Here is a 25,429-nt window from a genome sequence, read left to right as displayed (position 1 = left end):
ATTTATGTATGTTTTATTTTTATACATGTATAATTTACCTTAAGATACGGAATTAATCAGGACAAAACTGAATTTAGCAACAGAGAGCAATGATAGTGGTAGCTACCCTTCGGTCCTTCAGTATTAATGTCAAGTGGGATAACTAATGGCTTTGATGTAAATACAATATTGTAATAACTGCTCACAGTTAAGGAATAACCACAATTAAGACAATGAATTAATTTTAAATGTCTAATGCAATTTAATTTTAATTTGAATCTTAATTAAAAATAATAATCCCAGTCAGCATAGACAAATCTCCTTTTTTTCCTTACACGTCTTAAAGGTGATATTGGAAGACTGGGAGGAAGTATAATTGTGTAGTAGAAAACTATGGCAATCTGACACAAACAAGTAAAATTATTCCCATATGGTGCAGAATGGCTTTTATTAAATAAGTTACTAGAAAGTATTTTAAACTTTGATTTAGAACTCAAATATGCAAACAGTTAAGAGAATTCCTTCTGTGGTAAGATTTTATGTAGATTGCACAGAACAGTCTGTGTATGAAGGCAATACAGATGTCTAAGTAATTTAGCTTTTGCCTTTTTAATCTTTGGAACCAGAAGTAAGCAAACTAATAAGATATAGGATCATTTTGATCAGAATGATTTGTTTCAGATATTCTGAACTTACTGAAGTCCAACAGCAGCTAATCAGGGAAACACTTGTAACATGGCTACAAGCTCAGGTAAATGTTTTTTCTTTTACAACAATTAATAATGTTCAGCAGGCTTATTCAGGGTTACTAACTGGTACCAGATTAAAGGTTTGAAACTAGGTGTAAAGCTTGCTTCCTATGTACCCCATAAAAAGATAAGCTACCTGATAGAAAAATGTGTTCAGACATGATTGACATTATAATTCTTCAGGTTTTATATTTTTTTAAAACTCTTGTGTTGAAAACAAGTTTGTAATTAAATGTGCTAAAAATAATGTTTAAATTCTTCTCTGCTTTTATTCCTATCCTACACCTCAATTAAGAAATCAATTGTGCCAATTCTTTTGGAGCATTACAGATTTTCTTTTTAGGGATATAACTCAACTTCCACTCTTTTCTCATTGCCTGAAGTTGAGAGCATCCTTCTTCCTCTTTTGGAGACTCCTGTCCATCAGCACTAATTTCTGGTTACTGGGGGGATGGGGAAAAAGTCATATAGAGACAAAAAAAGATTACTTAGTCCATCTGTTTGACAATGCACGGTACATCTCTGCTATATTGAGGAGTAGTTTGTCCAGTATAGCTTTAAATGTCAAGCAAGACAATTTCCAGAATTTTCCTAGGGATACTCTGCCATGGTCAAATAGATCATTGCCAAGAAAACTTTTTGAATGTTCCCTTAATTGCACTCCCAATTATCTCCCTTTGTTTCTGCACTAAATTATTTCTCTCCCTTCTTGAAACATGTAACCTTTTGTAAACTGTTATCCAATACCACAGTGATAGGCATGATATAAATGCCTACATAGAACTCATCTTAGTCATCTCTTAGCCAAACTCTAAATATTTTAACTAAATTAACTTAACTTAATTAAATCTCTCCACTTTTGCTGTTCTTCAATAAACTTCTGAAAGACGGTGCAGTTGTTTCATGGTGTATTAGACTCTTATTATTTTATTAGAGATTGAAGTTAGACTTGTGGGGTAAATGGCAGGATCACTCGTCTTTCTTCTTTAGAAGAGATATTCCACCTTTCTGATTTCATCTTCTCTTCATTTTAGACCAGGCACAGGAGCATACTTCCACCTTACAGCAGTGGATACACATTTATTAGTTAGTGTTCATTTTGCTCACCTCTTGCGCTCTCTAAAATTAGTTATAGCAAGTGAAATGCTTGTCAGTGGCATCTAGTAGCTTGCTTGAAGTCTGCTAATATGGGTCAGTGTACCTAGTTAGTTTCCCTTTGCCTAAGGCTGCTATATGTGTAAGGTGGGAGGAGGGAGATGAGGAGAAAAATGTATAGTAACAGAAGGATGGTGGAATTTGGTACCTGCCCAGTTCGTTCTCTGAATAAAGGAGAATTGGGAACAGCTTCTCAGCACCTGCAAAAACAGCAGCCAATTGGGGTAACAAAGCACAAGTTGAGAACCAAGTGGTTTTTGTATTTGTAAAGCTCTTTTTTTCCAAACTATCAAGATAGCCAAGATAGTCTTTGCTGTCAAAAATTATATGATTGCCTTTTTTCAACTGCACAGAGCACATTTGTCCATATCATATAGGAAAAATATTGTCACCTAAATGGTCTTTAAGCTGAATCTTTTTCAAAAGCATTAATCTTTAAAATATAAGATTGGGGGGGGAAGGTGTGGTTTTCTTGTTTTTGGGTTTTTTTGCACGCTTGTATTTCACATAATCTGCATGACGGTGAGATGGGAGATGGTGTTTGCGTTGATTAACTACAGGGGACAACCAAATCAGTCAGTTATTCTCTTCTAATGTGTAAAAGAAATATAAAGAAAATATTCTATTTCTCCCAGATGCTGAATCCCCAACCAGAGAAGACTTTTATTCGCAACAAAGCAGCACAAGTCTTTGCATTGCTGTTTGTCACTGAATATCTCACAAAATGGCCCAAGTTTTTTTTTGATATTCTGTCAGTAGTAGACCTTAACCCTCAAGGAGTAGATCTGTACCTCAGAATCCTTATGGCTGTTGATGCTGAGCTGGTAGACCGGGATGTAGTTCATACATCAGAGGCAAGTTATGTCATGTTTTTTATGTTGCATCATATTAATATTGTTTGGGGCTTAAGGACTGTTCATCTTATTTGCAGTAAAAGGGATTCTGTTCTTCACCAGGAGGATTCTGCCTTAAAAGAATACAGGGTAGTTTATATTCAACAGCTGTGTGTATAAAACCTTATAAAAACCTTTTTTCATGAGTTCTTAAATTTCAATCAAAACAACTAGTGTTTGAATTTAAACAAACTCTGTAATGTTTGTGACCTCGTAACAGCAGCATTTTGTTTGTGCATGAGAAGTAGTGTGGGAAGTCTAATGGACTATTGTCCACTTGATGTTTTTAAAATTGATTATTTTTTTAAAATGATCCGGTTTCTGATGAGGCATCACTTATAAGTTGTCTTGTTTTTTTTAAAAATAGGGCTTGGAAGTCTTTCTGCTTCCCTTTTTGGCATTTATAAGTGTCTTTTCAAAACAATTTCCAGTCAGCAATTTCCTTTTCTGAATTACTGTATGTATTGGTTTTGTAAGCAGATGGGAAAAGTAGGTGCAGTTTTGGGGCTACCAACTTTTGAGTAAGCTTTTAAAGTTAATAAACAGTAGGAAACAAAATAAGGAAAACATAAATGTGGATTATGAATATTTGCATCTTTCAAGGACTGAACTGTTCCAAGTGTTTACATTTGATAGTGAATGCGCAAAAGTGACTAATCTATAAAAAGATGAACATGTGCTCTTGCTGTATTTATAGGAGGCTCGTAGAAATACTTTATTAAAAGACACCATGAGAGAACAGTGCATTCCAAGCCTGGTGGAGTCGTGGTACCAAATCTTACAAAATTATCAATACACTAATGCAGAGTTGACATGCCAGTGCCTTGAAGTAGTTGGAGCTTATGTCTCCTGGATAGATTTGAGCCTGATAGCCAATGAAAGGTAAGGATTCTTTTTCATTTGAAATCTTTGCCTTTCTGATAGTATTTTTGTATGCTGTCCTGTCAGTGGCATGGTAATATGATTATTACAACAACCTATGTCAAAAATCTGTTTAGAAATACAAAAAAAAAAAAAAAAAAAAATTGTGCCGCCCAAACTTCCTATTCTAAGTAACTTTTTAATACTTGCTGATTTCTCGGCAGTGGAGAGAGAGTTCACAAAGCAATGTAAGCCATAGTGTTAGATGGGTCTGACTACTACGTTTATAAATAACACACGTTATTGTCTAGATCTACAAACCACATGCACTATATAGGCTTTTAAATTAATTTAAAGTGAAACCACGTTGTAAGTAGGAAAACGTACAAATTATATGACTTCGCTTACGCATGTGGTGATGTAGCATGTCTATATATTAACTTGTTTTCACCTTTCTAGGTTTATAAATATGCTGCTAGGTCACATGTCTGTAGAAGTTCTTCGGGAGGAAGCATGTGACTGTTTGTTTGAAATTGTAAATAAGGGAATGGACCCAATTGATAAAACAAAACTGGTAGAATCTTTGTGTCAAGTGTTACAGTCTGCTGGTCTCTTCAGTATTGATCAGGTTAGTAAATTGATATTTTGGAGATAAGTCACACAGCTACATAAATAAGGTTTGATGGGGAATAGAGGCCCTATCTTCTGAGGGGACTCTAGAAGAGCTTGGCTTCTTTAGTTCAACAAAAAGAAGGCTGAGAGGGATATGGCTGATTGCTCTGAATACATTAGGTGGTAAGTACCAGGGAGGGTGAAGAGCTATTTAAGATAAGGACAAAAACAAATTAATATCAACTGGCCATAAACAAATTCAGGCTGGAAATTAGAAGACTTCTAACCATCAGAGGGGGTGAGGTTCTGGATCAGCTTCCCAATAGGAGTTGTGGGGGCAAACAATTTTTAGGAGAGAGCTGGACAAATTTGAGTGTAGTTTTATGTTGGGGTTGTTTGTGATGGTAGGGGGACAGGGTTCAACAGCCCTGGGGATCACTTCTGGTTTGTCTTATGTTCCTAAAGCTCATGCCTTGGGGTTTCAGCCAGCCACCGGCAGGGGTCCAGAAGGGATATTTTTGTCTCAGTGTATTCCAGGAGGGTTTTTTACCATCTTCCTCTGAAGCATCAAGTATGGCCATGGTTAGAGATGGGAGATTGTGGGGTGTAAACCAGTGCTCTGAGGTAGGAGAGCCAGACGCCCCCTGGTAGGCGGAACCAGGAAGACCTCGGCCGCTATGCTGGGACCGGAAGGGTGGTACAGGAATAGGAAGTGCAAAAGGCAGGCTCTGCAGCTCAGATAAGCAGGAGCCACCGAAGGAGACGGGCTTCCAGCCCACAGCTGGAGCCAGAACCCGTGGAAGACTTCTGCTGTCCCAAGGACACGTCCCAGATACCCGAATTTCCAGGCACACTCAACGCTGCCACCGGGGAGAAGGACGATGACCTGGGCTTCAGGTACACCCTAATGGGAGGAAGTGGCCCAGGGGCAGCTGTCTATGTGGCTATGTTGCTGGCTGACTCTAAATCAGCCTGTTGCGGGCAGACCCCTTCTGACCCAGTGGCAGACCAGTCTGCACTGTTAGGGCCCTGGGCTGGGATGTGGCAAAGTCGGGTGGACCTGCGTCTCCCTACCCTCTGCCACCCCACCTTTGGACTGGCAGCTTCCCCATCTCAAGCCAAGAGGCCTGGCCTAGTTTAAGTCCGACAAGCTAGGACCGTAGACTATTAGCTGGCGCTCAACCCCTGCCGGCACCTTAGGCTCTTTGTTTGGTACCCCACCCTGCCTGAGGGCCTAGGCTTCTGAACTATTTGTGGCTCTACCTTGCCTAAGGGTTGGAGCCAGAGATGGGTGACTTCTCCACTTTACTTAGATTGTTGTTTCAGCAGCATGTCAGCAAAGGGACGTGGCCTCCCTCAGAGACTGACAGTGAGGGAGAGCCATACCTACCAACATGCTTACAGGCACCAAGCATTCTCTCAGGTGCTTGGCTGGCTGGTTCTTGCTCACATGTGTAGCAGGGTCTTAACTGATCATGTGGGGATTAGGAATTGACTATAGGGGGTGTTTGCCTTTTTCTGCAGCATGTGGGTATAGGTCACTTGCTGGAATTATGTGAGTATTCCTCAATCACTTCCCTGTCATTGCAGGGGCCTCGAGCACCGGTGTACCTTGGTTCCTCCTGTTTTCTACCTGTGGCACATAAGTCTAGTCTCTTGTGGGCTGTAATACTTTGGTCTCATTTCAGTTGCAGGGTTTAATGTGTGGGTGCATGGTGGTGTTGCTGTCCGGTTATGTTCAGGGAAGTCAGACTGGATGATATAGTGATCCCTTCTGGCTTTGAGCTCTGACTCTAACATTGTTCTCCCTGTCTCACCTTATTTATTTTTTTTCTCCTCCTCCTCACCCCCCCCCCAATTCTGTACTCTTCTAATTTATTGTTTCACATGTGCCTATTTCCTCTCGCATAGGATTTGAAAATGTTACCAGACACTTAATAGTCAGAGAAATAAACTTGCTAGCAAAAGATATAGTCTGGAGAAGATGCTGCAATTCCTGCTCAGGTTGCTGTCATTGAGTCTCCAGTTTGTAAGTGTCTGATTAAACTGGAAGCCTCCCCACTATTCCTCCCTGGCTGCTTGAAGGCAGAAGGAGCATTCCTGCTTTCTGTTCCTTATACCCTAGACTCTAGAACGGGTTCTCAAATTTTTTATCTCCATAACCCCATTTTGAGACTTACTGTTTTCTGTGACCCCAGACAGCAACCTAGTGACCAAGGAATCCAGGTAATTAGGATGCAAGCTGTTCTTCCATCTGATGAGATGCTCAGCTCAACCATCACCAGCGTGGGAGGCTGAATAATTTTGTTGTCAGCCAAGAACTTGCAAAGCTGTGGAAAGGATTCATCATTTGCCTTCAAAAGATTATTCTTCCGAAAAACAGTTGTTTTCATGAATCCTTTGTTTTGATCACTAAGGTAAAGGATGTGAGCTTTCCTTGCAGACCTGTATTCAATTGGTTCAGTTTCTCAAATGTGTCTGTGAAATAGACAAGAAGTCACATCTTGCTTTGGTCACATAGAAAATTCAGTGAATTCATTCTTTGTTGTCCATTGCATAGGCATGCAGCTTGTCTCAGTTGAAAAAATTCTCTCAGTACTTTTCCTCTCGAGAGCCAATGAGCTTCAGTGTGGAACATCACATCATGATCAGACCCCATGTCTTCACATAGTTTTCCAAAAAGGCATGTGTGAAGAGGCAAACACTTGATGTAGTTTACAATAGACGAGACCAGCTGCAAAACTTTACTTAGCTCTGGACTCAAAGGTTTAGATGCCTTTTGTTCTCTGTGAATCATGCAGTGAGTCCACACAGTAGACAGAGCAACTTTCTTTATCTGTGCACTCAGACCTGCTTTGTGGCTTGCCATAGATGGAGCTCCGTCTGTGCAAAAGCCCATCATGCAATCACATGGGATATTTTTGTCTTGCATGCACCACATCAAGCATTCAGTGCACTATCTCGTGTCTGGGAAGATGGAGGCCCAGAACAAAATGTCTTCGAGAATTGCACCCTCTCATGTGCATTTCAGAAAAGCCAAGAAATGTGCATCAGGACCCTCTGTGCTCACATCAACGGGTAGAGCAAAAACGTGTTTTTTCAGATGTGTTTTCCTTGATCTGCTCTTTCATCTCAATCCTTTGCTTCACTGAGATGTTGGAGAGTGATCTGGCTTTGCTTGTTTGCCTCACTTTCTCCACACATTTTCACCATATCGATTGCAGCTGTCAAATCCAAGTCTCTCCTATTGTGTGAAGCTTCTTGGCCTATGCAATGTGGTAACTCACCTCAAATTATGCCTTTTTGAGCATGGCCAGAGACTAAAATGGCTTTCTTGAATTGCACTTGTTGATGCAAAAGTTCTTCTTTTCAGCGCTGGAAAATGACTTTGATTTTCCTGTGTGTTCCTTGCAAAGGATTTCCAAGTGCCCTCTAAGTTAGTTAGGCTTCTTGCTTTCACTAGTTAACACTGTGTGACATAACAGCCATTTTGGCCTTTCTTCATTCTTGACAAACACTGGTGAAGCCATACTCAAAGAAAGCCTTGTCATATTTGCAAGCATGTGTCTTGCACTCTTGGGTTTTTTGTTCGTAACTGAATCACTAGACTTACCGCTGGAGGTTTAAGCAGATACTCTGTAAAAGTGGGTCTATTGTACCTCTTACCACAATTCAGAGGAATTCCTTGTTAAGCAAACGAGACCAAGATTTAGGAAGATCCTGGGTGGTGATGATAGGGCAGCATGGTAACAAGTGACTTACAATGATTCTTTAAGTACCAGCAGGATACTCAAAAGTGGCATAAAAGAAGATATGGGCCCTGCATTAAGGAGTTTGCAAGCCGCTGCAGATTCGCATCTCGGAAAAGGCTAGCACAGATACCTACCAACTCAAGCACAGAGGATACTCTGTTAATAAGGCTGCTGCCCACAGATAAGGATCTTCTGGATTAAAGTCTTTCAGCTGGATGCTTGCACAGCCAGCTGGTGCAAATGGCAAAATAGTATCCGCAAATCCAGCGTGTCCAGACCTATTCCACAAACGCTCATCAGGAGGCTGTGATTTTACAAACTGGTGGCCTCTACACAACATGGCCTTACATGCACTGTATGTGCGAGGTCACTCTGTGCAGAGGCTGCCGTTTTGTAGACCAAATGGCATCCTTCTGGTACGGTGTTCATGGAGCACGTCTGGACATATTTGGGGGAAGACGGCATATTGCCGGCTGATTCTGGCTCGTTGGACCCATTGGGACCTATTGGACCATTTGGGCTCACAACCCACAGTTTGGGAACTGTTGCAAGAGCCTCCAGGCTGCTGCAAGGATGAATGGGGAGATTCCAATATGCAAACCTTCCCTCAGTTGCTCTAAAGAGATCTCTACTATTCTACCCTGATCCAGTGTGTAATTTATAATGTGCTTTAGAATGAATGGCTTTATACATATGTAAAACACTTCATATCTGTAATGAAGGGTGACAATAAACACACTCCTTTCTGAGAGGTCTTTTAGCAATTTTCCTTTTAGTGGGTTGATTCTGCAAATACAGAAACATGTCTGCTTTGTTTATCTTCAGAAGAGAAGAGTTCATCACAGTGTGGTTTTTTTTTTTTTAAAATGTCTGCCAGCTATTTATTACTTTGGGGTATGAACTTTTCCCATAGAAATCACTTGGGCTTGTGTACTTAAAATCATACAGCTTTCAGGGGAGTGAATGTATAAGTAAGATCACTTTTCATTTTGAGGTAGAAGGAACAGGGAGACTAACCGGGAGAGGGAATTAGTTATAATAATGTGATGCTCAGTTGTTGTGAATATATTTTTTTGCATTGCTTTAATCTTTTGTCTCCCCATTCCATCAGGGAAAGAACAAAGCAGGCAACCACTGTGCCAATTTAGGATACACATCTGCTACTTCCTTACGTGGCACTATGTATCTATAGGAGACAATGCATAGCACTGCCCATGAATCTATACTGCTTTGGGGGAGTTGGAGCTTTGAGTCTTTGCTACTATTTCTAATCAGATCCCTATTCTTCCTACAGGAAGATGATGTGGATTTTCTAGCCAGATTTTCTAAACTGGTCAATGGAATGGGGCAAGCATTGATAACTAGCTGGACTAAACTGGTAAAGAGTGGAGATATGAAAAGTGCTCAAGACACCCTGCAAGCTATTGAAGCGAAAGTGGCCCTAATGTTGCAGCTGCTAATTCATGAAGATGATGATATCTCATCTAATATTATTGGGTTTTGTTACGATTACCTTCACATCTTGAAACAGGTAATTTAAAAATATATATGGCAACTTATTTTCTCCCTAACTTAAAGAATATTTACTTTGCATGTTAGGTTTCTTAAGGAGTTTACTTGTTATAAAAATATTTTATAGCTTCGTGTTTTAACACGTAGCTCTGGTTTATTGGTTTGTGAACATACTGCTTATGTACGGTTGTTTGTAGAATTTTGGAGAAATGAGATTGGTTGAAGTTTTGTGTTCTCCTAAAAATATGCTTGCAAGCAGTATTAGTGTTGTAAAGAAACACATAGTTATTCCTTTAACTATTAGAAAATGCAAAATCACTTTTGATGAGAGATAACATTTGAAATGTCTCATTACAGCTCTCTGTGCTTTCAGACCAGCAAAAAGCTAATGTAGAGGTAAGACTAGTTGAAGTTCCTTCTTAGCAGATAAGTTTGATAAGTATCATTATTTTTGGCAAATGTGATCCCTAAAACTCTTCAGAAATACAAACATTTCCCTTTTTATTAAGACTATCTATTTTATACGTTAGTCTCAAAACATGCATCAGTAAAGTTGTCGTGACTTATCATTAGGGACAGTATGAGTTGCCCTCATTTAACCAAACATATTACAAATCAAAAATTGTTAAATTTACAATCTATTTTGAATTGTGCATATAAAGATGGACATTGTTTTAGCCCAGATTTTCTAGCTCTCTTCCTCCCAATCAGCTCTAGTAACTTGAACCCATTTTTTCATAATTCTGGGAATTTTTGTATCCAGATTGTGTGCTCTATAACAGTGGGTCTCAAACTTTTTTTACTGGCAACCCCTTTCACACAGCAAACCTCTGAGTGCCACCTCCCCCCCCCCCCCAATAAATTAAACACACTTTTTAGTATATTTAACATCATTATAGATGCTGGAGGCAAGCGGGATTTGGGGTGGAGGTTGACAGCTCGCGACCTCCCCCCCATGTAATAACCTCGCAACCTCCTGGGGGGTCCCGACCCCCAGTTTGAGAACCCCTGCTCTATAATATAGTGATACCATTTTGTATCTATAGGCAAGCTGAGAAGTTTTCCAAACTGAACTTTAGATTATTCTCTTTATGTTGTTTTAATTATCCCAACTCAGAGAAAAGCAGGGGTGGGGAGGTTTGGAATTAAGAGTTTGGAAGGAGGGTCTTTTGAAATAAAACACAACACATAGTATGTTCACTTAAGAAATATATTCCTGAAGTGTTAGCTTTTCACTTTGGACACTGTGCTAACAGGCCTATCAGTTTTGTCCTTGTGTAGTTCCAGTTCTGTTTCATTAGATCAAGGCAGGTTACCACTGAAACTAACAGAAAAACAAGATAAGTTAGTCAGCTTCATGTAAAACCATATAATCAGATTCCCTATCTGACTGTAGAAGCTGCTTAATTCTATCAAATCCACTCCTCTTTCTCACAAAATAATGCACAACTTCACCCTTCCCCTTTTGGATATCCAGTGATAGTTTATTTTACCCATTTCCCCTATAGGCTTCTGGGCGATTTTGTTTTCTAATAGGAATAACAAGAACCTTGATGTTCATGTCATTTCCCTTGTAATTTTTTAGAATAGCTTTTTGTTCACAGAAAGAAATTAGAGCCCAGTATTTCTAATATGTTTTTTTTTTTAAAACTTTGAATACTTCAGAATAACAAGTTCTAAAAATGGAAATGAAAAAACAAAAAACATTAAACCCTGAAAAACCTAGGGTAGGTTCTTGTTTAAAAATACTTTTCTCTCCCCCACAACATCTATATTGTTCACCATGAAAGATATGATGGAGCTATACGTGGTGGAAATTTAAATTTTGGGGTTGAACCATATGGGTTATATGTGGGAACTAGTGAGTTGGATGATATTGCTAGAAACTGAGCACTGTCAATTGTACTAAATCAGGCTTTTAAAAACTGGATTATAGCTAAAGATTTGGTCACTTATCTGATTCACAAAAACCCTGTGGAACATCACTTCCATTAAGTCTCTTTGAACATTCTACCTCGAGTGGATTAATTTTTAAATATATAAACTTCAGCTACTACATTTTAAAATATTTCCGAGATTGCTTTACTGCAAAGTGCTAGGTTTTATGTAGTTATCAATTGCTTTGTTGGAATACTGGAGTAGACTAATTTTATCAACTTTTCTTCACTATAGGCAATTATGTTGGCTGTTATGAAGAAGTTGACCTATGATGAAGAATATAATTTTGAACATGAGGTAAGATGTCATATTTTAGGTAAACTTGATTTTTGTAAATATAAAATCTCAATTTTAAGTTACAGGCTGTCTGGTTTAAGTGAGGAATCCTAAGATTCATGTAGATAACTTTGTTTAAAATTTGTAAATTCCAATCAGTGTATTTAGTTTTTTAAATTTAGGATAAGATTTGAAACCTATTATCTCAATGCAAGCATATCTTCTGTTAACATCCATCAGAGCTGTGTATGTATCAAAAGGGGGGAATACTCTTAAAAATTAGTGTTTGGGTGACAACTACTTACAGGAATTTTTGGAATAATCGTCTGTCTGAACTGAAGTATGAGTTTAAATTAGTGCATTGAACTGAGCTTATAAACTGATATTCTCATGCATACTGTTCCTTGTGACACCATACATTAGATGACTGGGGTATTCACATCAGTGGTTCAAATTAACACAGAATTTCCAAGTGCAGAACAAAGAAAACAAAGTGTCTAATTTTTAGACAGGCATACTGTTTTTGGTACAGGTCAAAGATCTCTCAAATTGTTTGGTATTAACTTGAATAGCTGTAAGTGAACTGCATTTGGGTCAGACTCAGACTTGTAGCAAGAAACCAAATGATAGTATAACAGGATCTCAAATCCACACAAGGATTTTTTTTTTTTCAGATATTTAAATACTTCCTAACTAGTAGCTGCTCTTTCAATGCATCTCATTACATTACTAGTTTCTTGACCAACTGGCTAATCTGCAGAATTAGACAATATATTTAGTCCAGTGGTTCTCAAACTTTTGTAGTGGTGTCCCCTTTCACATAGCAAGCCTCTGAGTGTGACCCCACCTTAGAAATTAGAAACACTTTTTTAATATATTGTGACAAAGCTTCCTCTCCGCCTCAGCTGGTCCTGCGCTTCCGTTTAGTGGCAGGTTAGGGTATTCCTCTTTTCCCTCAGAATTTTCCCCATGCCCCTGGGTTTACTGTCCACACCCTGTCAGAGCAGGGTCTCTCCCTGATGAGGGAAACGGGGAACGGGAGCCTCTCAGTCTCTGGTAACCTCTCCGGGAGTAGTGGCAACAGACCAGACACCCAGTTCAGTCTCTTCCCCTCTGGCAGGGTCTCATCCCTCAGACCGTCGCGGTCTGGAAGGGCCATCCATCCTGTTGGGCAGGGATTCCCAGAGAATCCCTGCCCTTCGCCTTTGTACCTGCGTGGCTTCTCTCCTAATGCTTGTCAGCATCTGCACTGCTCAGCTCTCTAGGCCTTTCTCCCTCAGCTCCTATCTCCTGCCCCTATCTGGCAGGTTCTAGCAGGCCCTTGATTGGCCCCAGGTGTCCTAATTAACCTAGAGTAACCCCTGGTCAGCTACCAAGGGAAAAGGGACCTGCTTATCCTGGGGCTAATATATCTGCCTTCCATGCATTAATTGGGTTTAACCATAGCCCTGGCTCCACCCTTGTTAAGCCTGGGGTGTTGTACACAAATGCAGATTTGTACCTCTTAAGATGAGGCAGCAATTTAAAAAAACATTCTCCTGGGTTAATTGGTTGCTTTCCATCCCCCCTCCTTTCCACACCTTTTTGTTTTCTGAAGTTTTTATGGAGGGTACTTTGGATACTCATGTGAAATGTTTGTTTGGACAAAAATGTTAAAAGTAACGATTGTGAAAGTGTTAGCGTAACGGTGGTGTTATAGAAAGGGAATTCTTGGTTTAATTATAAAACCTGGATATATAAATGTAACTGTGTGTGTGTAACTCTGTGCAGTCACATTGGGTGAAAGCTTGGCAGTTAAATTATACAAGGGGATCAATTAAAGTGGCTACTACCACCACTACATTTTTGTCCCCAGAAGTCTTTACAGCTATTCTGAAGTAAAATGGGTGCTTTTCCCAAAAGAAATGGTCTGTAAAGGACTGCTGCAAGTAGCAGGCAGCCAGATACTTTGATCTATATTATTTGACTATTGGACAAGTTAATCAAAATCACTAAAGGAACGTATGGAGTTTCTGTTGACTGTCTCTGATTGTACAAGATGGGAGTGTAATCAGGGTACAGTTGTGTTTAAAAATAATAGCAGCACTTTCCTGTAGCTGTCTGGCTTGACTTAGTTACAATAGTTAACACCATTATAAATGCTCGAGGCAAAGCAGGGTTTGGAGTGGAGGCTGACAGCTTGCGACCCCCCCATGTAATAACTTCACAACACCGTGAGGGGTCCCAGCCCCCAGTTTGAGAACCTATGGTTTAATCTCAAGGATAGCAGTTTAAGATCCTGTGCTGAAGGGGGAAAACATTTTTTGTAGCTTCAGAGGAGCGATTCCTGCAATGAAATTATGTGGAGGTTTCTCTTGGCTTCATCATCATTGGAAGGTGGGAGAGAGGAGGTCCAATTTCTGTATGATCAAGTAGGCTGGCTAAAGAAGGAAAGTGGTTTTGACAGGTTTGTATCTTGTTAGTGGAGAGGGTCTGGGAAGCTGATGAGAGAGAAGAATCACAGGGATGGAAGAGACCTTGAGAGTCCATTCCCTATGTGCTGAGGCAGGATCAAGTATACCTAGACCATCCCTGACAGGTGTTTATCTAGCCTGTTCTTAAAAACCTCCAAGCCTGGGGACTCCACCACCTCACTTGGCAACTTGCTCCAATACCTAACTACCCTTATAGTTAGAAAGTCTTTCCTAATATCAAACCTAAATCTACTTTGCTGGACATTAAGCCTGTTACTATTTGTCCAGCTTCAGTGCATGTGGAGAACTATTGGTCATTGTCCTCTTTTTTATAACCACTCTTAATGTAGTTGAAGGTTGTCTTCCCCCCCCCCCCCCATCTTCTTTTCTATGGGCTAAGTATCCCCAGTTTTTTTTAACCTTTCCTCATAGGTCAGACTTTTTAAACTTTTGTTGCCCTCCTCTGGATTCTTTGCAGCTTGTCCATCTCTTAAAGTGTACTGCTCAAAACTGTATGCAGTACTCTAGCTGAGGCCTCTCCAGTGCTGAGTAGAATGGAAAAAGTGTTCTACCTTTATAATTTTCCATCTTTTCTTGCCTCCATTTCTCAAATGCTACTGTGGGAGTGATATAAGAGCCTGCCTAAGAGTTGTCTTTGCCTACTTGCAGCAGTTGCCATGATCAGTGCTTAATCATTTGGGATGTATGACTTAACTTTAAAGTTGAGGGAGGACTTTTTTTCTTGGACAGAACAAGTGGGTAGAAAGCAAGAGTGGGCTGGAAGCCCTTTTTCTTTTTTTCATTTTGTGTTGGCTATTTAAACTACACTTTTGAGGGCATGGACTCTTACTTTGTATCCTGAACACAGTGGTGCCCTGTTCTTAGTTGGGGCCTCTAGGTGTCACTGTAATACGGAAAATAATGAAAGGGCATGCCATTAAGACACAAGCAAATAAGATGACTGGTACGTATCTACCCAATTAACTTTTCATAATCTATTTTGTATCATGACTAATCACAACTTAGTTTTCTAAAGATGTAATTTTCAGATGTCTTAAATATAAAAAGAAAAGGAGTACTTGTGGCACCTTAGAGACTAACAAATTTATTTAAGCATAAGTTTTTGTGAGCTACAGCTCACTTCATCGGATGCATTCAGTGGCTGCTACTCTGAAACCTGTCTTAAATATGTAAATGTGGATTACATGAAGAATCTATGTGTTGCAGGGTGAAGATGAAGCAATGTTTGTGGAATACAGGAAACAGCTGAAACTATTGTTGGACAGATTAGCTCAGGTCTCACCAGAGTTACTATTGGCTTCAGTCCGCAGAGTTTTTAACACTACACTGCAGTAAGTTATATTTCTTCCAGTTAGCTTTAAGAAAGATTGCATTTTCAGGAAAGATTGCTTGATGCAATAATAGATGACAAACTTCTCATGCAGGCCTTATCAAAACTCTCAGGTAAACCATTCTTTACATTTAATTTAGTGGTCAGTATCATTTTGCTGTGTTTTCAGCAGTAAAATCTTGATTATTCTTTTAGGCTCAGATTTCTAGAAAACCTCTTGATCTGTTTGTAATATTAAATGAGGGCTTAGATTCTTTAAAATAGGTGTCTTCTCTCTCTAACTTTAAGGTTATCACCATCCTCTCACTTTAGGAATCACCATTATCTAGCAACTGCATAGTTTCTCCTTAGCTTTTCATCGTGTGGATAAATTTCCTTCTGCTTATATATTTTTAAAGCTAATAACGATAACTACCAAAATATTTGAGGGAGTGAGAAGCTGTGATAGACTGGTGCCAGTGGAAAGGGGAGTTGCATCAAATATTGCTACTATCAAGGCCCAGTGCGAATAGATAACGTTGGAGAAAAACAACAATCAAGTGTTCCTTTAAAACTTAGAACACTCAAACCATACCAAATTTGTCTTCCTCCTCAATCCTAAATAGCAGCTATGAGAAACCTACAGTATTTTTGTTGAATGCTCCTCTGCTGCTTCAACGATACTGCTATAATGGTGAAAATAAATGCTGCATGTCTGTATATGTAAAAAATAATGCTCTCCAATGGCCAGTGTTCTTATAGTCTTTCTTTGCCTAAATATACTTGAACTGATTGTTGGCTCCTATGTTTAATGAAAACTGCACTGATGATGATGATTAAATCTGTAGTCTCGCCATGCCATGCAGTTCAAGGAACTTCACAAGAAAATACTGGGAAATATATTTGGCAATAAAATTGGTAGCTTAAGTGTTTCATGAAGTTCCATTGGCTAATGTGACCTTTGTTGAAGCATAATCTCGTGTCCATTTTACAGGAATTGGCAGGCTACACGGTTTATGGAAATAGAGGTAGCAATAAGGCTCCTGTATATGTTGGCTGAGGCTCTCCCTGTTTCTCATGGTGCTCACTTCTCTGGTGATATTTCAAAAGCAAGTGCTTTGCAGGATATGATGCGAACTGTAAGTATTTCAGCAGTAAGAGTTACTTAAATGTTTCACTCTTTACTAGCAGTTTTTTCTTTCAATAGGAAAGGCTCATCATGATTATCAGTACCTCACTAAACTGTAGTTATGCACTATAAATGATTAATCCTAATTCCTTAATGCATTTTTCCCTACAGCTGGTGACATCTGGTGTTAGTGCCTATCAACATACATCAGTGACATTGGAATTCTTTGAAACGGTGGTTAGATATGAAAAATTTTTCACTGTTGAACCTCAGCACATTCCAAATGTTTTAGTAAGTTTGATCATTCATACAAAACTTTTTACTTTATTTTCTCCAACTAGATAAAGTAAATATTACGAAAGTTTTTTTGTGTTTGGAGAACTTGTCTGTTGTTCCTTATCTATTTTCTGAAAAAGATAGATGGAAATTTTGTTGGTTTGTTAAATTTTCTGTTTATGTACAATGAATACAAACTGAAATTTTTATTTTAATTGCAGATGGCATTCTTAGATCACAGAGGTCTTCGCCATACTAGTCCAAAAGTACGAAGCAGAACAGCTTACCTCTTTTCCAGATTTGTCAAATCTCTTAAGTAAGTGAAAGTTTTTTCAAATGGTGTATCCAGTTTTTACAAAAGAATTTCAGGTGATGAGAGACCAGCGACCTGTTCCTTTTATTCAAAATTCAACATGTTGAAATAAGCAGGAATTAAGTGGTACACCATAAAAGCACTTTTCTGGAGCACTTCAACCATTAGGTTTTGTAAAATTCAGCCAGTACTTCAGAGAACCTTAAAACGTGGACTGAAGCAAAGTTGTCTGAATTTGTAAAAGAAGAAAAACGGATGTGAACTCTCCCAATTCACCTCAGTTTGGTATTAACTCTGAAGTCTAATGATGGTGATATACCGGTCAATAGCAACTTCCGCTGCTCGTCATCTTAGTGGAACCAGCCAGCAATTGTGGGCAGATCATGAGTGGAGTTCCAGTATTAGTATCATTCCTCAGTGTGACAACCTGAAAACAACTTACACAAGAGTTAACCAAATTTTGAATATATATTTGTTCTCTTTAACCTAGTAGGCAAAACTTGTTCTATATGGAGGTTATTTAATAATACAGTTAAAACGCTTCAATCTGTGGTATGATTAGTAGCAGGAAATCACATTGGTCCTACTTCTCACGCACAAATATTGCACCTAAATGCAGGAAAAACTCTGGAACAATACATCAGACATAAATACCTGACCCTTTTTCAACTATTAATGAAAACATTTAACTTAACCCCGGTCTACGCTACACATTTATATTAGTATAATGGCATCGCTCAGGCGTGTGGAAAATCCACATCTCTGAGTAATGCAGTTATATCAAACTTACCCTTGGTGTAGATAGTTCTATGTCAATAGGAGGGCTTCTTCTGTCGGCATAGGTAGCATCTTCAGTAAGTGCTACAGCGGCGCAGATGCTGCAGCCTGTAAGTGTAGACAAGCTCTGAAATGAACAGGGCCGTTCCCACTTGTCAGCTATTTTTCCAGGCTCTCTGCAGACTCATGCAGACATCTCTGCATTCATTACATTCACGTTTTTGAGGTTTTCCTCACAATCCTAAAACCAGAGACTTCTTTAAAATGAAAACTGTTGTTCTGGAGGACCACACAGGAACTTGAGGTGGCAGTTCACCATACTGGTCCAACCCAAACCCTAGTCTCCAAGTTAGAGCAGGATTCTCTCTTGCAGTAGTGCTAAGATTTTGCAAGTGGTGATTTCTAGAAATATGTAATACTACTTAAATGTTTTATTTCAGTAAACAGATGAACCCCTTTATTGAAGATGTTCTGAACAGAATACAAGATCTGCTAGAACTTTCTCCACCTGTAAGTACTTCTTATTTTCTATAACATCTCACAGATGAAGTGTGTGAATTTATATTCATCTGGGTGCCTAAGGTATTAAGGCTCTAATCAGTAAGTACTTGTGTAGAAATTTAGAAATGTACTTATGAGTAGTCCCATTGAATTCCTAGGACTTCTGTGAGACTATTCATCTCATTAAAGTTAAGCACATGCTTAAGTATCTTGTTGAATAGGGTCCTAGGAAGCATGGGCTTTAGAAATACCTGTGTAAATGAGATTTCTATCTGTTGATGATCCTTTGAAAATCTTTGAAACTGGCATGAGGTCCGCAAACAATTGCAACTCCTATTGATACATCTGTTAAAGTGCACTGATCAGTCAAAAGCACTGGAGAGGAAGATTGTAGTGGCCCTGAGTAGCTGAGGCCTGCACTGACATGAGAAATTAACACATAAAGGGAGGCCTCATTTCTTGGAGGATAGATTTAAGGAGGTAAACAGATTATTAGGCTGAAAACAGAATATTTATGCTAAAAAAATAAGTAAATAGGTCAGTAGGCTAAAAGGGCAGAATGCCTGAGCAAGCTAAGATAAGAGTGGGAACACCAAGGCAATCCTTTACTAACAATGGACAAGGTAAGTTAAGAACGTAGAGATGAAGATACGAGTAGGTTGACCATGGACAAAGCCTACTGCATAGGGATTGTTTCCTGCAAAATAACCAAGCCAATCCAGAAATGTGATGCAATATATATGAAGGAAGAGGTTTTCTTTGTAACTTTGGATGTGTGGTATGTCCTATACCCACTCCCTACACTTGAGTCTGATCAACTCAGCATAGCTTTGCTGTATGTCAAATAAAGAACCTGAGTGACACAATCTGGGGTCCAGCTGAGTGTTTTTGGATCCCAGAGATCTGGATGAAGTGTTCTCCCAGCACTGGATGTGGTGTTCTGGATAAACCAAGTGGAAGAGGTCTCGGAGGGAATCCCAACAGCCTGTATTTCAGACACTTCTGTACTTTCTTCTAATTTATACTTAAATTTGTAACTAAAACAAACTATTACATCTTAACTTTCCATTTTTGTGAAAGAATAAACTTTTTCTGTAGAGATTTCTCTTTACTCCTTGTCCATAAATTAGTCTCTTTGGAATATAAAGATTTAGTAGAATAAAATTTCAGTAATTGGTGATTTATATATGTATTCTCTATCTGTCTTTGGCTCTAGGAGAATGGTTACCAGGCTTTATTAAGCAGTGATGATCAATTATTCATTTATGAGACAGCTGGAGTGCTGATAGTTAACAGTGAATACTCTGCAGAAAGGAAACAGGTTCTAATGAGGAATCTGTTAACTCCACTAATGGAGAAGTTTAAAGTGCTGCTAGAAAAACTGATGATGGCACAAGATGAGGACAGACAGATGGCACTGGCTGATTGCCTCAATCATGCTGTTGGCTTTGCTAGGTGGGTACAGTAAAATTTACTCGACAGGTATACATTGTTTGTTTTTGTTTTTTAAGAGAAAAGTGTCTGGAATCAGACTTGTCATTGCTTTTGTTGAATTTCTCTGCAAGCATTTATTGCCCCAAAATCTGTTTTTGGTTGGCACTTTCTCCAAACAGCCTAGAAAGTTGGGGAAGGTACCTTTTAGGAAAGAGTGTCAATAGAGGATCTAAGGTCTTCAAAATCCTTGAGTTTCACTGAATTTCTAGTAAACCAAACCACTTACCATTAAATGAGTCATGAAACATCTTATGAAGAACTTCAGTTCAAATAAAGAGAATATACTAGTGTTTTTGGCACCATTTGTGAATGCTTAATTCACTCAAACTTAAATCTCAAAATGCTGTGCTTTTTAGTGTGAAGTAAATTACATTTGGTAAGTGATTAAAAAATTTGATGCCCTAAGTGTTTGGCTCCCCATTTTAGGAAATTTTAATGTTTGAACAGTACATTTGAGTTCTTAAATATCTATAGTAAGTCTTGTTTTAGATCTGCATTGTTGCTTTTTATTTCCATTGAAATGTGAGTTAATAGAGAACTTTGTGTGTTCATTTGCTTGCACAGCCGAACCAGCAAAGCTTTCAGCAACAAGCAGACAGTAAAGCAATGTGGCTGCTCTGAAGTATACCTGGACTGCTTACAGACATTTTTGCCAGCACTCAGCTGTCCATTACAAAAGGAAGTCATCAGAAGTGGTGTCCGCACGTTCCTTCACCGCATGATTATTTGCCTAGAGGAAGAGGTTCTTCCATTCATCCCTTCTGCCTCAGAACACATGCTCAAAGATTGCGAAGCAAAAGACCTTCAAGAATTCATTCCTCTCATAAATCAAATTACAGCTAAGTTCAAGGTCTGAGTCTGTCAGTTTATGGGGTAGGAGGCTTCTAAACTCCTGCTTTCTGGCCTTGGAAAAAGGGTCATTGTACGTGGAGGAACCTGAACTTCAAGCTTTATTTTATAGCTGTAAATGCTTTTTATTTGTAAATACCTGCTTGAGAAGGAGGGAAAGAACACATCTTTTGGTAAATTCCCAAGAACTAAAGCGGTATTCCTTCTTTAACTTTGCTTTAACCCAAAAAGCATCAGAAATAAGTTTAAAAAAAAATACAGCTTTTGGATTTGGTATTTCCCTGCTTAAAAACACTTTTGTATATTAACAAGAAACATGATACTTGTTTTCCATGATGAAGTTAGTATTGAATAGGCAAAATGCCATGGTGCTAAATTTAATTTGAAAAAATGCTAATCACTCAACAGTGATTAAACCTGAAGTGAACTTTCTGTTCCTTTTTCTTTTTTGTAGCAAGATTTACAGGTATGTACACAGATATAGACATGTAAAAAATGCAGGTAGGTATGCAAGTTTTAGACACGGTTTGTGGATATTTAGTGGAGAACACTGGTGTACAGGAACTTGGTGCATACTTGTTATACAAAAATATACACTGGTAATTAATGCACTACTATACAAGATAGGTTCACAGTGTAGTGAACTTAAATAGTGTAGAGTTCTTAAACACAAGTAGGAACATGGGTTTTTGGAGTAGAACTAGTATCTAGGAATGTGTGCAGATGTGTTTGGTATGTAAATGAGATTGACCTAAACTTTCACTATTGAATTGGAGAGCTTCTCAAACTGTGGTTGGTCACATTGTGCTGGCTCCTCATTTCAAATTGCTAAATTGTATTGAATGGGACAACTAAAATACATTAAATTACTGGGCTAGTATTACTTTTCAATGTCATCAGTTGTAGTTGCTGCAAGAATGTTGTTCATTCATGAATGGGACGGGAGATTGTCTCATGGATCATCTATATACCAAATTTGGCCCCAGTATGGAAAAGCTTGAGAAGCCCTGGTGTATAGAATCTTTTAAACCTATCTTTCAGCTGAAGGTTTCTTGTTAAATACACTAAAAGGCAGAGTTTGGTGTGACAGTACTATGGAAAAAAAATGTTAATGAGATATCATGGTGATATGGCAGATACTATAGCATGGGGAATCTAGGCTCTGGAGCACTGTTGGGAATTTCATACTCTGAACTCTATGGAGTGATGGTGATGGGATGTAAAGATTATGGCAAGTTTTGGGAGGTTAGGGAAAGAGAAAGTGTTTCCACATTGGCATTGTATCCTGTTAGTTTTTAAGATGGCACTGATGGCAGTTCAAGATAGAGTAAGGAATTAAGTAACCATATGGGTGGGATAAATGACGATAAATAGGAATTGCCTGTTGACCCCAGAAAGGCCTATGATGGATTGAGGAAAAGAAGAATGAAATGTTGGGGTCAGGCATAATGGGGAAGCACATAGCCATGAAAAGAAGTAAACTAGGCAATTCTTAGTATAACTTTAGAGTTGATGATGATCCTAATTACATGCAGCTTTTCTTCATCTTGAATTGCTTTTTAGGTTTGATTAATCATTCATCTTTCTCAGTAACTGACTGACTTAAATCTTCCTAAACAGCTGGTATCTGTAAATGCATAAAAACTGTGCCTAACTTTTTAAAAAAAAAAACATAGCGCTAAGTAGGAAAATGACTTAAGGTTTAATGGACAAGAAAGACAATACTTCACCTCCCTACCCTTCTGACGGTGTGCATATTTACTGAGTAGTGTAGTAAGTATATATTATAGGCATGAGGTTTGAATGGATGCATTACTTAGTGTCAAAGCCTTAAGTCTTCACTAGAGTTCAACGTTTGAGTGCTCTCTTGAGCTACAATCTTGTACATCAGTTGTTATGGACTGCAGACTGCAGGAAAAACAAATTTGACACTCAGACCATGTTACCAAAAGGTTCTCCATCTAACAATTTTTGAAAATTCTGTTCTGCCAGCAGTCATGTAAAGCCTCAAATTGGAGGAAATTAAGGTAACCTGATGACCTCTTACCTATTTTCAGGCTTTAACCAAGAAAACTGTTGAAGTTAAGGGTGTCACAGATGACAGCAGTCCATCCACTCTTTGTTCTTGTGTCAACTTCTTCATTTTGAAATCTCTTTAGAAATAACCTAAAATAAGTTTTCTATAATTTAAATGCCATGATTTTGCAATCCAGCATCTTGAGGCTTTCCAGGATTTTGAAGCAAGTGCTGTTTGTATCATTGGAAGAATTGAAAATCTCCCTTTTCCAGAAGGATAAAGTTCCCACTTAACAATCTGCAGGGCTAAGAATGGATGATAAGTCTGTTGGTGCAGGACTAAATATTTCTCCTCTTGAACCTCAGTATAATTCTGGTGGAGGAAGGATAGGAGAATCTCACATGAGGGGTGGGGGAAATAGCCATTTCTCAGAAAAGCCTTTTTTATATAAAGGTAAGCTGTCTGAAATAGCTCAGATTTGAAATATTAGACTAGTTCTTGAGGTGGATTGATTAGTGGTCAGCAGTGCATGATGAACACTATATCATGGCTACCACTTCTATCTATGTGTTTATATCTACACTTGGCTGGTACCTGACTGTTTTTAACTTCCTTGTGATTAAAATATTGGAAGTGACAACAAAAGCTAATGAATCTCTTTTCTATGCTAGATTTTAATTTCTAGGCATCAGTCTCTGTAATGAGCTGTCAGCTGACACTGTGTTTTCCCCCCACAACCTCTACAGACCCAGGTTTCCCCATTTCTGCAACAGATGTTTATGCCGCTACTTCATGCTATTTTTGACGTATTGCTTCGTCCAGCAGAAGAAAATGACCAATCTGCTGCTTTAGAAAAGCAAATGTTACGGAGAAGTTATTTTGCGTTCCTGCAGACGGTCACTGGCAGTGGAATGAGTGAAGTCATAGCTAATCAGGGTGAGCAGTCACTTTTGGGAACACACCATGAATCATTTTCACCCAATACAACAAGCAGTTTTGTTTGCCAAAATCATTAGCACAATTCCTGCTAAATGCTATTTAAATATTTAAGGTAGAATCAACTGCCTTAAATGGATTATACTTAATTTTGGCTATCTAAACAAGAGTTCTAGTTTTGTAATATTTAGAAATACAATATGAGTAAACTATTTATAGCGATCATTTTGGCAATGTTTTGTGACTTAATATTTGTTTGAGTGGTGGAGTGAGATTTCAGATAAGTAATACAAACACATCAAATGTTTTTCTATAGAAATATACTTTGCCAGCTATATTAAATGTATCACTTATGACCAACTGTTATATGCAATATGTAATTATAACAGTGAGTAACCTTGCCCCAGTACCTTTTATAGTCTTAGAGCTCACTCTATGCCAGCACAGCCCCTATGGCACATCAGTAGGCAGAAACTAGAGCTCCTCCTTCCTCTACCTTGGTTACCTGCTAATAGCATCTGGATTTGCTTCTGCCCCGATGTCTGAGGTTCATTTTGACTCACAGAGTGTCTAGTCTACACCTGTTTCCCATCATTAACAGACAAATAAAATTTGGGAAAAACAAAAGGAGTACTTGTGGCACCTTAGAGACTAACAAATTTATTTGAGCATAAGTTTTCGTGAGCTACAGCTCACTTCATCGGATGCATTTGGTGGAAAATAGAGTGGGGAGATTTATATACACACACAGAGAACATGAAACAATGGGTTTTATCATACACACTGTAAGGAGAGTGATCACTTAAGATGAGCCAATACCAGCGGGGGGGGGGGCGGAGGAGAAAAACCTTTCATGGTGACAAGCAAGGTGGGCTATTTCCAGCAGTTAACAAGAACATCTGAGGGACAGTGGGGGGTGGGAGAAATAACATGAGAAAATAGTTTTACTTTGTGTAATGACTCATCCATTCCCAGTCTCTATTCAAGCCTAAGTTAATTGTATCCAGTTTGCAAATTAATTCCAATTCAGCAGTCTCTCATTGGAGTCTGTTTCTGAAGTTTTTTTGTTGGAGGATAGCCACCCTCAGGTCTGTAATCGAGTGACTGGAGAGATTGAAGTGTTCTCTGACTGGTTTTTTGAAGGTTATAATTCTTGACGTCTGATTTGTGTCCATTCATTCTTTTACGTAGAGACTGTCCAGTTTGACCAATGTACATGGCAGAGGGGCATTGCTGGCACATGATGGCATATATCACATTGGTAGATGCGCAGGTGAACGAGCCTCTGATAGTGTGGCTGATGTGATTAGGCCCTATGATGGTGTCCCCTGAATAGATATGTGGACAGAGTTGGCAATGGGCTTTGTTGCAAGGATAGGTTCCTGGGTTAGTGGTTCTGTTGTGTGGTTGCTGGTCAGTATTTGCTTCAGGTTGGGGGGCTCTACACCAACATTCCACACAAAGATGGACTACAAGCCGTCAGGAACAGTATCCCCGATAATGTCACGGCTAACCTGGTGGCTGAACTTCGTGACTTTGTCCTCACCTATAACTATTTCACATTTGGGGACAATGTATACCTTCAAATCAGCGGCACTGCAATTGGTACGCGCATGACTCCACAGAA

The 25,429-nt window shown here is 38.9% G+C and overlaps 1 protein-coding gene across 4 annotated transcripts in view; it reads left to right on the top strand.

Annotated features, from left to right (window-relative positions):
* XPOT (exportin for tRNA) overlaps positions 1–25,429 on the top strand; it is a 66,478-nt gene that overhangs the window by 25,533 nt on the left and 15,516 nt on the right. For 2 of the 4 annotated variants that reach the window (XM_043493973.1, XM_043493977.1), the window contains 16 exons: positions 661–730; positions 2,519–2,737; positions 3,474–3,658; positions 4,097–4,265; positions 9,296–9,532; positions 9,871–9,909; positions 11,686–11,748; positions 15,408–15,532; positions 16,505–16,649; positions 16,811–16,930; positions 17,137–17,231; positions 18,446–18,515; positions 19,723–19,961; positions 20,565–20,850; positions 21,304–21,315; positions 23,613–23,802. In XM_043493973.1, coding sequence (XP_043349908.1) covers positions 661–730; positions 2,519–2,737; positions 3,474–3,658; positions 4,097–4,265; positions 9,296–9,532; positions 9,871–9,909; positions 11,686–11,748; positions 15,408–15,532; positions 16,505–16,649; positions 16,811–16,930; positions 17,137–17,231; positions 18,446–18,515; positions 19,723–19,961; positions 20,565–20,850; positions 21,304–21,315; positions 23,613–23,802 — 2,264 coding nt within the window. The remainder of the gene's footprint in view (positions 1–660; positions 731–2,518; positions 2,738–3,473; positions 3,659–4,096; positions 4,266–9,295; positions 9,533–9,870; positions 9,910–11,685; positions 11,749–15,407; positions 15,533–16,504; positions 16,650–16,810; positions 16,931–17,136; positions 17,232–18,445; positions 18,516–19,722; positions 19,962–20,564; positions 20,851–21,303; positions 21,316–23,612; positions 23,803–25,429) is intronic. The other 2 variants (XM_038387603.2, XM_043493984.1) reach the window with 1 other exon arrangement.

The sequence above is a fragment of the Dermochelys coriacea genome, chromosome 1, assembly GCF_009764565.3.
Source record: "Dermochelys coriacea isolate rDerCor1 chromosome 1, rDerCor1.pri.v4, whole genome shotgun sequence".
Taxonomy (NCBI): domain Eukaryota; kingdom Metazoa; phylum Chordata; order Testudines; family Dermochelyidae; genus Dermochelys; species Dermochelys coriacea.
Note: the sequence above shows the minus strand (reverse complement) of the source record. Positions and strands in the feature narration are given on the sequence as shown.